We start from the raw sequence: 13,049 nt of genomic DNA, 5'->3' as shown, positions 1-13,049 counted from the left end.
AGATTTATTACTAATTGTAGAGTTCACACCCATCACTGTGAGCTGTATTCTCGTGTAGGGTGGTCTGCTTTGGCTACACGGAGGCTTTGTCATTGGTATACATTTATATATAAGGCTATTCTTGGTGCGCTTCCATCTTATTTATGTTCACTACTTATGAAGAAAAGTACTGGTCATTACTCTCTCCGTTCTCAGGCTGTTGTCTTGTTTTCTGTCCCACGGGTCAGGACTGAGCTGGGTAAAAAGGCCTTTGCTTACTCTGCTCCCTTTACATGGAATTTGCTGCAGAAGGACTTGAAACTTAGTAAATTGGTTCCTTTGAGTATTTTTAAGCTGAAAATGAGAAGCTTTGAGTTGGACTCCCTCACATGTCAATGTTTTAATTGAGATTTTATTGTAAGTGCATATTTGGTTTTTATGTGTGTCTTTGTATGTATGTAATGATGTGATGTAATTTTGATGCCTATCTTGGCCAGGTCTCCCTTGCAAAAGAGATTTTTAATCTCAATGGGTATTACCTGGTTAAATAAAGGATAAATAAAAAAAAATAAAAAAAATAATTGTTGACAGCTTGGGAAAGGCTCCGTTCCTTCTTGTCCTTTTTAATGTTAATGTTACCATGTTTTCCATTCCTCATGCAGTCTACTATTATTGTTGAAATCTCTCCTGAATAGTAATGCTGTATTTTGTTTTGTCTCTCAGGTGCTGTGCGGCTCAGCTTCCTAATTCTCACTGTTTGACAACATCACAGCAGGAAGTATAGAACTTCCTTTTCCTGTGGAACATTTTACTCTGCGTCCTGGCACTTGTGAGGACCTACTTGACCCTGTTGCAAATTAGTCAAGAATCTTGTCCTCCAGCTTAGAAACCATGCGGCACATTCATGTGGAGTTAGCCCACAAAAAGGCTCCCTTAGAGCTTTCAGCCCAGGAGGGGGACCTGCCTCCACCTGAAGCCCCAACACAGGGCCTTGACCCTGGTGTCAGATCTGGGACGTCCAGGCACTTTGGCCAGGAGCAGTTGCGGCTCCAAAAGGTCTACCAGCTCTCCATATTCTCCCAGTTGGGGGGATTTTCTACCTCCACAGAATCCCACACTGATGCCCAACAAAGGGTTGTCCGGTTGGGTGTGAAAAGGGGGCTAGAGGAGCCCCAATTGACTCATAAGCGCCCCCATCTGGGTGACTCCACAGATCAGGAGGCGTTAGAGGGGGGGGTGCTATGTGGGCCAGCCCCAGCTCAAGGTGTTGGGATGGGGTTAGCAATGGGCCCTAGTGGGCCTGGTTCTGTATACTCTTGCACACAGATGGAGCACAGAGAATCTGAGGGGGGACTGTCACCCAGGTCTCCACCCCTCTCCCCAAGCCACAACCCTTCCCGACGCCCAACTCAGCACAATCATGACAGGCCCATTCCTGATGTATTTTCTCCACTCTCAGCTAAATCACCCCCAATGTGTGACCCACATAGCTCATCCAGGACTGAGCCACCTAACGGGGGCCACACACCCACCTACTCACTAGGTAGCCCTGCAAATGAGAGCTGTAGTAATGGCTCATCTGGAGGCCAGCCCAGCCCCCACGTATATGAAATGTCCACATATGAGACTCCCAACCCCGCCAGTCCCACCAGCCCTCCTGGCCCTTTCTCCCCACCACACCACACAGAGCTGCAGGAGCCAGGGGAGGCCACTGAATGGGAAGTTGGACTTGAATCCTCCCCACCTGAGCGAAGTGCCACCCAGACTGCCTCCTCATCCTCAAATGGCCTGGCTTCCTGGGAGAAAACACCCAGCAGTAACGGCCACCGTCTATCCTCTGGAGGCCATTGGCCGGCCAAAAAGAGGCTGCTGCCCCCGAGCGACACAGGCGAGTCATGTTCAGAAGATGAGGGACCCTCCACATCCAAGAGAAGCAGGCTGTCATTGCTGGCTCCAGGACTTGGCCCGGCCTCATGTCGCAGCACTGATGCTAAAGCTGCCCCTTACTGGAACCACCTGCTTCCTTCTGCATGGGACCAGCCTAAGGTCAGCTCACTCCCATACTTAGTTTTTTGGAATGTTCTTAAGTACCTTAAGTTACCAAAACAAGATAATCAGTTCCAGCAACTGTACTAGCTAATAGCTAATGTTAGCTGTTATGATGTTATGTTGTAATTACAAGACAGTAACACCAGAGTAGCTACTTCACAAGTTACCTTGGCACACTATGTACAGTGGCACACTGATGAGTTGCAGTCAGATAGAATTTAACCTTGCTCAGTATTTTGGTGACAGAAATGCAATTAGCTGCTCTAAACAAGTGTTCCCTAGTAGCAAAGTTTAACTGCAAGAGTTTGAAATATTTACCCTAGGTCTAACAAAATAACAACAATCCTGATATTTTTCATATCATAGTTCTTGAAGAAAGCAACTTAGAGTTGAGACTGATCTTTTTCTTTTTTCATGACCGGATGATAGTTTTCCAACCCTAATTAACTACCACGAGAAAGAAGCTCAAGGTGATTTTATTTCAGAATACATTAGTAAACCACATTTGCACATTTGTATGCAAAAAACAGGTTTTTAGACCAAACAAACATAGAGAACAACATGTGCAGAGTTTTGTAAAACCTTGAATGCAGAATAAGGAATAGCCGTTCAAAGTCAGTGGTTAATGGTGGTTAATGGAAAGACATCTGTGAGCTTTGACAGTCCTGGAAAAGAGGCTGAGGCATAAATATAGAGAAACTAAAAGAACAAGTAAATGTGAAAGAAGTAAGAGATGGCCAGCTCATTATCACGCCACACTGGAACAGGCTGAGTAGCTCCAGAAAAAAACCCATTGAGGGAGGGTCCATTGTTCCCAGACAGGAGTGTGCTGTGTCTCTCTCTCTCACTCACACACACACACACACACACACACACACACACACACACAACACACACCACACACACACACACACACACACACACACACACACACACACACACACACACACACACACACACACACCGCTTAAATAAATGTTTCTGGAAGTGAATTGGCCACTTTTGAACATTGGAGGCCAGAAAGACCTGTGTTTGTGTGTGTGTGTGTGTGTGTGTGTGTGTGTGTGTTGTGTGGGTGTGTGCGCGTGCGCGCGTGTGTGTGTGCGCGTGCCTGTGTGTGTGTGCGTGCGTGCGTGCGTGCGTGCGCAATAGGGTTCACTGGTTTGGTTTCATACAGTGGTGGGCTCATCGTGACTAGAAGTGTTTAGAGTATGTGTGAGAGAAGCACAGGGAGAAACAGAAAGACTGTGAAGGACACAAATTAGGGACAGAGGGGAGAGTAACAGAAAGGGTTAAAGAAAAGGAGCCAGGCTAAACTGTAACAGGTGATATTTCAGTAACTAAAGTTTAGAAAAAGATATTTAAGAGACACAGAAAGGGGAGACGAGGAAATTTCAAAATGCCGTCTGTGGTTTTGGTCGAGTGTGACAATGAGACGTCCAGCTGACAAAGTGCTCCAAGCTCTGTAGAGAGCCAGAGGAACCAAGGGTTAGCTAATACCAATAGGCTTACCATGAGTAAAAGGTGTTCTGTGAGCAAATGGCTAACAGGTAGAATAGGTTTGGCTAGTGAAGAGTCATCTGAGAGTTGGGTGGCCTTTACGATGAACGGCAGCCTGGAAATGGGAAATGTTTATGCGTGTGGTGCAACATCCAAAAGTCAGTGCTCAGTAAGTAAGAGGACACCTGAAATACACAATTACACATATAAATTACTCTCACAGGAACACATGCCCATTTAATCTTTATTGAGTATCTTTAATTCTTCTGTGTATTGAGAATTGTAATTTTTTTTTTAGCATTTCAAGCAAGTTTCTCCTTTTGTGAATAGGTATTGACTGACATAAATCAGGACATTTATAGCAAAAGACAAGTCATAATTACGTTTTTTTTTCTTCCCTCTCTTTGTTCAGACCACCACAGATTGCACAAGATCAGGGAGACGGCTAAAAAGTGGGCTGCGGCTGAAAAGGTGAGTGTGTTCATCACATATTTCTGAAAAAAGTTATATAATTTAATTATAAATATCAATATAAAAAGGGATTAGGCGATTGGATTCATCCATACACATCAAGTCAACATCTATAGAGAAGGTGGAAGTTTTGAGTGTGAGTTTTTTTTTGTCTAGGCGTGAATACTCAGACACACTCAGAGGCATGTCACATGTTGGTTAAGACAAAATTAGTATACTCTTAACCACTAACAACCGGTCTTTGTGTTTGTGGTCATATTCAGTCGGCAGCTGCGCAGCGGCAGACACACAGGGATCAGCCGCTCCACACGTTCCAGTTGGCCCTCATCTTCCATCAGCAGATCACTACTTGGCAACTTTGAGGTACACATTTTAAACATTCTAATAACTTCAGGAGACACAAGTAGCTGCAGGTCAAAGATGGCACTGGTGTCCATGGTCTAGAGGTGTTCCTCATTTCTTGTCCTTCCCATTTACTTACATGTGGGGAAGGAATATAAGAAAGACCTTTTAATATAATGCATTATTACACGGCTTCGCGTCGGGGTCCTGATCACCCTGTTGGGGTTGTATTCACTATAACGACAGCCTCGCTCTGCATTATCCCTTACGTACAGCACCACCACCAACCATAATCTCAGTGCTAAAACATATAAATGAGTTCTATGATGGTGTCAGCAAAAGCACTTATCTTGATTCAATTCAATCAATCAATCAATTCATAACAAGAGTTATCTCAAGACACTTTACAGATAGACCACACTCCAGAATTTACAATTCAATTCATACATTTTTTATAGTCAATTCATAACAAGAATTATCTCAAACACTTTACAGATAGACCACACTCCGGATTTACAAGGACCCAACGTTCTAGTTTCCTCCAGAGCAAGCAACAGTGCGACAGTGGCGAGGAAAACTTCCTTTTAGGCAGAAACCTCGGTCAGCCCCAGCCTCTTGGTAGGCGGTGTCTGACGGGCCGGTTGGGGTTAGAATGAAGAGTGGCAATAACAAAATAGAAAAATTAGTAGTTTGTAGCAGTTCTTTGTGGTAGTTCATGCGTAGCAGGACGCTGTGCAGCATTACAAGGCACAGCAGGACGTAGCAGGACGTAGCAGGACGTAGCAGACGTAGCAGACGAGCAGGCACCACAGTGTACGTTGAACATGGCATCACAGAACGTGTAGCGGAACCATGGCATAGCTGCTACCCTGATTTCGGAGCCTCTCTGATCCAAGGGAACATGCTGGGGAAAAAAGAACATAAGGACTCCGGGGAATGACTCCCCAGAAATAGGTTGTAACAAGCATTTCTGGGACATGGATGCCACATAAATGAAAAGATGGAAAGATGAGGAGAGAGGAGCTCAGTGTATCAAAATAAGTCCCAGCTGTCTAAAACTATTACAACAAAACCAAGAGAGACGAGGTAAAGAGAGCTCCAGCCCCCGGCAGAACTCTCCCCAACCGGATCGGGCTGTATGCCAAGTCTCCCTTTGGTTCTATTATATCTGATTATTGATATATAAATCTGAAAACTATGTGCTACTACCCCTAACAATATTCGATTCTATGCCCTAACTAGTGTATCAAAATAGTCCCCAGCTGTCTAAAACTATTCAACAAAACCAGAGAGAGACGAGTAAGAGAGCTCCAGCCCGGCCGGGCCAGAACTCTCCCAACCGATCGGGCTGTATGCCAAGTCTCCCTTTAGTTATTTATATGATAGATAATCTGAAAACAATGTGACTAACTACTACTCCCTAACAATATTCGATTCTATGCCCTAACTATAAGCTTTATCAAAAAGGAAAGTCTTAAGCCTACTCTTAAATGTGGACGGTGTCTGCCTCCCGGACCCAAATGGAACCTGTTTCCACAGGAGAGGAGCTTGATAGCTAACGCTCTGGCTCCTGTTCTATTTTTAGAGACTCTAGGAACCACCAGTACCCTGCATTCTGGGAGCGTAGTTCTCCCTAGGGTTGTAAGGTACTATAAGCTCTTTAAGATAAGATGGAGCCTGACCATGAAGAGCTTTGTAGGTGAGAGAAGGATTTTAAATTCTATTCTAAATTTTACAGGAAGCCAATGCAGAGAAGCAAAACAGAGAAACGTGATCTCTTTTCCTGGTTTCCTGTCAGAACACGTGCCGCAGCATTCTGGATCAGCTGTAGAGTCTTTATGGATTTTTCGAGCAGCCTGATAACAAGAATTGCAGTAATCCAACCTAGAAGTAACAATGCATGGACTATTTTTTCTGCATCATTTTTAGACAGGATATTCCTGATTTTTGCAATATTACTAGTGAAAAAAGGCGATCCTTGAAATTTGCTTTAAATGGGAATTAAAGGACATGTCCTGATCAAGATGACTCCAAGATTCTTCACTGTGGTGCTGGAGGCCAGGGTGATGCCATCCAGAGTAACTATATCTTTGGATAGTGCGTCACGAAGGTGCTTGGGTCCGAGAGCAATAACTTCAGTTTTATCGGAGTTTAACATTAGAAAATTACAGGTCTCCTCCAGGTTTTAATATCTTGAAGGCACGTTTGAAGTTTAGCTAACTGATTAGTTTCATCCGGCTTGATTGAAAGATATAATTGATATCATCTGCATAACAATGAAAGTTTATGGAGTGTTTCCTAATATACTGCCTAAAGGACATATATAAAGTGAACAGGATTGACCGAGCACAGATCCTTGTGGACCCATGACTAACGTTGGCGTGCACAGAGGATTCATCGTTAACATTAACAAACTGAGATCGATCTGATAATAGACTTAAACCACTTAGAGCAGTCCCTTTAATGCCAATTAAATTTCCAATCTCTGTAATAAGAATATATGGTCAATGGTATCAAATGCAGCGCTAAGATCTAATAACACAAGTACAGAGATAAGTCCTTTGTCTGAAGCATTAGGAGGTCATTAGTAATTTTCACAAGTGCTGTCCTGTGCTATATGTGACACTCTAAATCCTGACTGAAAATCCTCAAATAAGCTGTTGCTATGCAGAAAGTCACACAGCTGTTTGGCGACTGCTTTCTCAAGAATCTTAGAGAGAAATGGAAGGTTGGATATAGGTCTATAGTTGGCTAAAACATCTGGATCAAGGTTTGGCTTTTTCAGAAGAGGTTTAATTACAGCTACTTTAAAGTGCTGTGGTACATAGCCTGTTAATAAAGACAAATTGATTATATTTAGTAGTGAAGTGTTGACTAATGGTAAAACTTCTTTAAGTAGCCTAGTCGGGATGGGATCTAAGAGGCAGGTTGATGGCTTAGATGAAGAATAATTGAATTAAATTGATAAATCAAGTGAAGCAAGAGCACCAAAACATTTATCTGGTTTTACAGCTGTTTCTAAGGTTCCTGATTTAGAGATAAGTCAGTGCCAGTTAAAGGCAGGTCTTGGTGAATTTTGCTTCTAATATTTATAATTTTATCATTGAAGAACCTCATAAAGTCGTTACTACTAAGAGCTATGGAATACTTGGCTCAGTAAGCTGTGACCTTCTGTTAGCCTGGCTACAGTACTGAAAAGAAACCTGGGTTGTTTCCTATTTTCCTCCATCAATGACGAGTAGTACCTGCTCTGGCATTACGGAGGGCCTTCCTATACGTTTTAAGACTATCTTGCCAGGTTAAACGAGAATTTTCCAGTTTGGTGGAGCGCCAGATCTTCTCAGTTTCCCGCGATATTTGCTTTAATTTGCGAGTTTCAGTGTATACCATGGAGCTAACCTTCTTGTGTTTTATTATCTTTTTTTAGAGGGGCAACAGAGTCTAGAGTCATTCGTAGCGAGCCTGCTGCACTATCAACAAAATGATCGATTTGGGAGGGACTAATAGCATAGGAGTCCTCCGTTACTTTGGGACTTGGTAATGAATTAAATGCTAACGGAATCGTATCCTTAAATTTAGCTACAGCACTATCAGATAGACATCTTGTATAGGATGTTTTGCCTAACGGCGTGTAGTTCAGCAGTATAAACTCAAAAGTTATCAAACAGTGGTCAGATAGGAAGGGATTCTGTGGGAACACTATTAAATGTTCAATTTCAACACCATATACCAGAACAAGATCGAGGGTGTGGTTAAAACGGTGAGTCGGTTTATGTACACTTTGAGAGAAGCCAATGGAATCTAATAGAGAGATAAACGCAGTGCTAAGGCTATCATTCTCATCGTCCACATGAATATTAAAATCCCCTACAATAATAACTTTGTCCGTTTTTAGCACTAAGTTCGATAGAAACTCTGCAAATTCGGATAAAAATTCAGAGTATGGACCAGGTGCTCGGTACACTATAACAAATAGAACTGGTTGCATTGATTTCCAACTTGGGTGTGAAAGACTAAGAACAAGACTTTCAAATGAGTTATAATTTAGTTTAGGTTTAGAGCTAATTAGTAGACTGGAATCAAAGATAGCTGCAACTCCACCTCCTCGGCCTGTGCCTCGAGGAATGTGAGTATTAATATGACTGGGGGGGGTGGACTCATTTAGACTAACATATTCTCCATTACTCAGCCAGGTTTCAGTAAGACAAAATAAATCAATATTAGAATCTGATATTAATTCATTTACTAGTACCCCTTTAGAAGAGAGAGATCTGATGTTTAAGAGTCCACATTTAATTCTCCTATTCTTTTGAACTATTGCACTTGTGGTTTTAATTGTTATGAGGTTTTCATGCACAGCTCCTCTTCTGTTTACCTTTTGATTTAAATAATTTTAATGGTCGGGGGGCAGACACCGTCACTATGGGATTTTTACTAGGTAACACCTGGAATAAAGGAGCAGAGAAGTGTGTTAGACTGGGACTCTGCCTCCTGGTCCCAACTATGGATTGTCAAGGATTAGGTCCACCAATAAAATTCAGTCTTGTTATTGGGACATTAATGAAATGCATAGACATTGTGACTGTCCTGATGCACTGGGTATGTCTGAGTTTAAGTTTATTTATTTGCAAATTTAGAAATTATATTAAAATGATAATGGAAAATGATGAGCAGGGAGAGGGCCAAAAGCACAAAACAGTATTTATCCACTACCCTTTGAAAAAATCACATTCAATTATTTATCAAACATTGTATTTAAGCATGACTTTATGGATGGAATTTCAACAATTTTCATAATACATTGCAAAATATTGGACAGTTTTTTTAGTTTTGACTATGCCCTGCATATCTAAATATCTGTAAAAAGAATACAATTGTTGGAGAGCAGTGCTGAATTCTTATTTTGGGGTCCTCCTCTGTGTGTAAACAGGCCTACAGTAGCTGTTTTTCGAATGGTTGCAGAGCCTTGCCTGGGATTATAAGATCTAACAGTAAATGCAGAAAATAACTTAGTGCCAAAATGACATGGTTAAGATTTGATATTTGCTTTACTCCTTAGCATAGCTTATTTTAAGACAAGATCATAATATATCAGCATTAGTATACAGTAAATCAGGTTACAATGTAATGCTAATAATTTTAGGTCACTATTTAATGCTTTCAAATTATCCTCCTCTTGGCTCACATTGTTGTTGCACATTTTATCACTGTGTTGAACACTGCTTTGGTTTTAATTAAAATAAATACACAACATGTGTATTTCTATGGATTTTAGAGTCCAAGGTTGTTTTTCTGATTCTTTGGCCTAACTTGACTCGGTGTCCAGCAGTAAATAGTTTATAATAATAATAATTCAAGTAGTCTTGAAATACGCTAGCTGGTAAGGGACATACAGGAAATACTATTCCGCCTTTTTGTGTTTTAGCTGTCATTTGATAAACTCACATGTGCTGCTAATGCTGCTAATGGGTTTTGTAGATCCTTGTAAAAATAGGCTAACAATTGCATTATATCCACGCGACTTACCGTCGCATAGTCAACAAATCACCATATTGTCAGGAGAAGCACGCAGACAGTTTCGACTTACATCAGCTGTTTAGGTTTAATGACTAATGTTAACTAGCATGCTAGTTAGCAGTAATTAGCCTGTGTCTATGTTATCTCCTAACATATATACCTACGCTCTCCGTCTCTGCTGATTGGGAATGATTGAGCTTTCTCTTGGCACAGCTACCAGAAGACTTACAACTTTCAGACATTGCCCACATCACAACTAAGTCGTCAAGCTCAGTTGGAGGTTGCGCAGTAAAGCCCAGCCATCACCGGAAACATTTTCCTTCACCGGTCTCCGTCAAGAACAATGGGATCTGTTGGTCCCCTTCTTTAACTGTCTATGGGTGCAAGAGAGTTGATTGCAATATATGATCTCAATGCCAGATGGGAGAAATTCCTACACATTGGACCTTTAAGCCCAAAATTTAAAAAAAGTTCACGGCTATATATTTTTTCTACTTTCTCTTGTTTCAGGAGTCCATACTGAAGGGACGATTCTCCCCGTCAGGCTGGATCGAAGGCTTCACGGCGGAGATCGGTGCCAGTGGCTCCTATTGCCCACAGCACGTCACCCTGCCAGTGCAGGTTACGTACTACGACATCTCAGAGCACAGCGCACCGTCACCCTTCCTGGTCAGTGTGTGTGTGTGTCTGTGTTTGTGTGTGGTTGTGTACGCTTTGTCAATCACAGACAATAGGCAACACTGTTTATTGCACATGGCAGGTAGTGTGTTTGCTGTGACAATATGACAATAAGACACTCGTTGAAAGAAAAACTATGCAAAATTAGAGATCAGAACAGCTCCCGAAAAAAATAACAGATAGAGAATATAGGTTAATGTTGGCTTGCTTCTTTAGAACCAGATGGAAAAAAAATATGGGGTGTTTTTCCTTTCCTGCACATATTGTGAAGCCTTTTGTCTGTCCACATCAGCACTGAATACTATATATATTATTCACTGTGTAACTACGGCATGATGTAGTCATTTTAGATTTCTTTATGTAAGTTTAGCTGTTCTGATGAGGAATTAGTTTTACAAGCATAACCTATACAGATACTGTATGTTTAAGTGGATCAAACCAGATATGGAAATTACTATTGTAACACGGCTGTCAAACTGCTGCTCCCATTTAGCACATTTCTTCTACATCCTGATCCTGATGTAGAAGTTCACAGCTATTCAAATGTACCAAAGAATGAGTGAGTTATTTTGCCTTTTACAGTGATTGAGGACATTTAGTGAGTGTTGTGTCACATCTCCCTCACAGGGGGTGATATCCCTCGAGCCTCTTGGAAAGAAAGGATACAGCATACCCAAAGCAGGGACCATTCAAGTGGTAAGTTTGTCTTTTCTTTCATCCTTGTTTCATTCTTTGCTCAGGATGAGACCATGTTGCCTATGAACCTGTCAGAGGTATCTGACACAGATATACAGTATGTCACAATGTTTTAATATTGTGGCATGTTGGTCGTGATGCCATGGGATATGTTGGTGTCATCCTATACATGCTACTAGGGTGCTTGTTATTGCAAGGATGAAACTAACAGCAGTAGTTTATTGGTGGTTTGAATAATAATTTAAAAAAAAACTCCTGGTTGTATTTTTGCTGTTTGGAATGCTGACTTTGGTCTGACATCTGTTCTCAGACCTTATTTAATCCCAACAAAACTGTGGTGAAGATGTTTCTGGTGACCTACAACTTCGGCGACATGCCCGTTAATCACATGACCTTCCTGCGCCACCGCATCTTCCTGGTGCCTGTAGAGGAGGGGGTTGAGGGGAAAGGCGAGACGTCTCCAGGGGGCGGAGTGCTAGACAGGAAGAAGATTCTCTGCTACCTGATACATCTCAGGTATGACTGAGATTTCAGCTGTCTGCATTCAATTTTTACACCTGCTGTTTTATTAACACTTAAATGATTAAATTCTGTTTTACTAGCATGTGGCGTGATATCTGGAAAAATGTTTTAAGATTACAATAATAACTGAAAACAAACAAAGAAACATAGGGGAACTATTGTAGATAATATTGTGTTGTTACACACTTAAGTGTGTACACGTACACACATAATGCCCTTTGTAAATGTTTCATTGAATACTAGCAAACAATTTCTGTGTGCTTACAGTAATGTTCCAGGTAAAAATATTTCTAACACATTATTTTTGTTCTGACTTTCTTAGATTCCAGAGCTCCAAATCTGGGAAGATCTACTTGCACAATGATATCCGGCTGCTATTCTCCCGCAAATCCATCGAAGTGGACACAGGGATCCCTTATGAGCTGAAATCTTTCACCGAGGTGCCAAGAAACCCTAAATACTCCCCCCGCGTGTGACCCCAGCTTCACCCTTTGACCCTCCCCAAAGCCAACACAGCCCCGCCCCTGTGCTTTATGGAGGGAGGGAAACAGACAGACTGCTAGAATGATGGACCCAAAACTTGATAAGACTTGATGAGACACACCGGATGCACACAAGACACACATGAACATATGAGACAGTGTTGGTGATAGTAAAAGTCCCCCTTTTATGCATTTATTCACCACTAAAAATTCAGACAGTCAAAAGAAATTGGTGATAGAAAATTCCAAACAAGCAAACAGGCCAATCTTTGTATCTTCCATTTATTGAAAATATAAAACAATATTAGAAATGCTGCCTCTATGCAGTCAAAAGCAGGACTTTTACAACATCTTCATCTGTACAAAGAAAGAAATACACACACACACACACACACACACACACACACACACACACACACACACACACCAAGACAGATTTACTCAGAGCACATACTACACACATCACAGCCGAAACACTTCTGGTGGTGACTCTTAACATGCATGCCTTGTGACTTAAACACCTGAATTTTCCTCTAGTGCCGTATCACACTGTCCTTCACTCTGCCTGCAGTTCCACCCGCCTCATCGGACCAACCATTTCCAAAAGTTCTGATTTGACAAAAGGCAACAAACGATAAGCACAGCCCTGATTGCAGGGTTAAGAAGATTGTAACCCCTCCCCCACTTTTCACACAATAATACACTTTCTGACCAGCAGAGAAGATATGAGCTGAGACACAAACACTAGTGAAAGCCAAGGCTGAAATGGAATTGGCTATCTTGATCAGATGTCTTATTATTATTATTATTATT

At 41.7% G+C, this 13,049-nt stretch overlaps 1 protein-coding gene across 4 annotated transcripts in view; it reads left to right on the top strand.

Annotated features, from left to right (window-relative positions):
• The window catches only part of atosb (atos homolog b), a 34,215-nt gene extending 21,552 nt beyond the window's left edge, over positions 1–12,663 (top strand). For 3 of the 4 annotated variants that reach the window (XM_032515299.1, XM_032515297.1, XM_032515298.1), the window contains 7 exons: positions 703–2,025; positions 3,941–3,999; positions 4,263–4,362; positions 10,369–10,527; positions 11,164–11,232; positions 11,543–11,748; positions 12,077–12,329. In XM_032515299.1, coding sequence (XP_032371190.1) covers positions 871–2,025; positions 3,941–3,999; positions 4,263–4,362; positions 10,369–10,527; positions 11,164–11,232; positions 11,543–11,748; positions 12,077–12,230 — 1,902 coding nt within the window. In that variant the 5' untranslated portion in view covers positions 703–870 and the 3' untranslated portion in view covers positions 12,231–12,329. Of the gene's footprint in view, positions 1–702; positions 2,026–3,940; positions 4,000–4,262; positions 4,363–10,368; positions 10,528–11,163; positions 11,233–11,542; positions 11,749–12,076 lie in introns of all 4 variants that reach the window. The other variant, XM_032515296.1, reaches the window with a different exon arrangement.
• Positions 12,664–13,049: the final 386 nt, after the last annotated feature.

This window comes from Etheostoma spectabile, chromosome 5, assembly GCF_008692095.1.
Source record: "Etheostoma spectabile isolate EspeVRDwgs_2016 chromosome 5, UIUC_Espe_1.0, whole genome shotgun sequence".
Taxonomy (NCBI): domain Eukaryota; kingdom Metazoa; phylum Chordata; class Actinopteri; order Perciformes; family Percidae; genus Etheostoma; species Etheostoma spectabile.
This window is presented reverse-complemented; position numbering and strand designations above follow the sequence as displayed.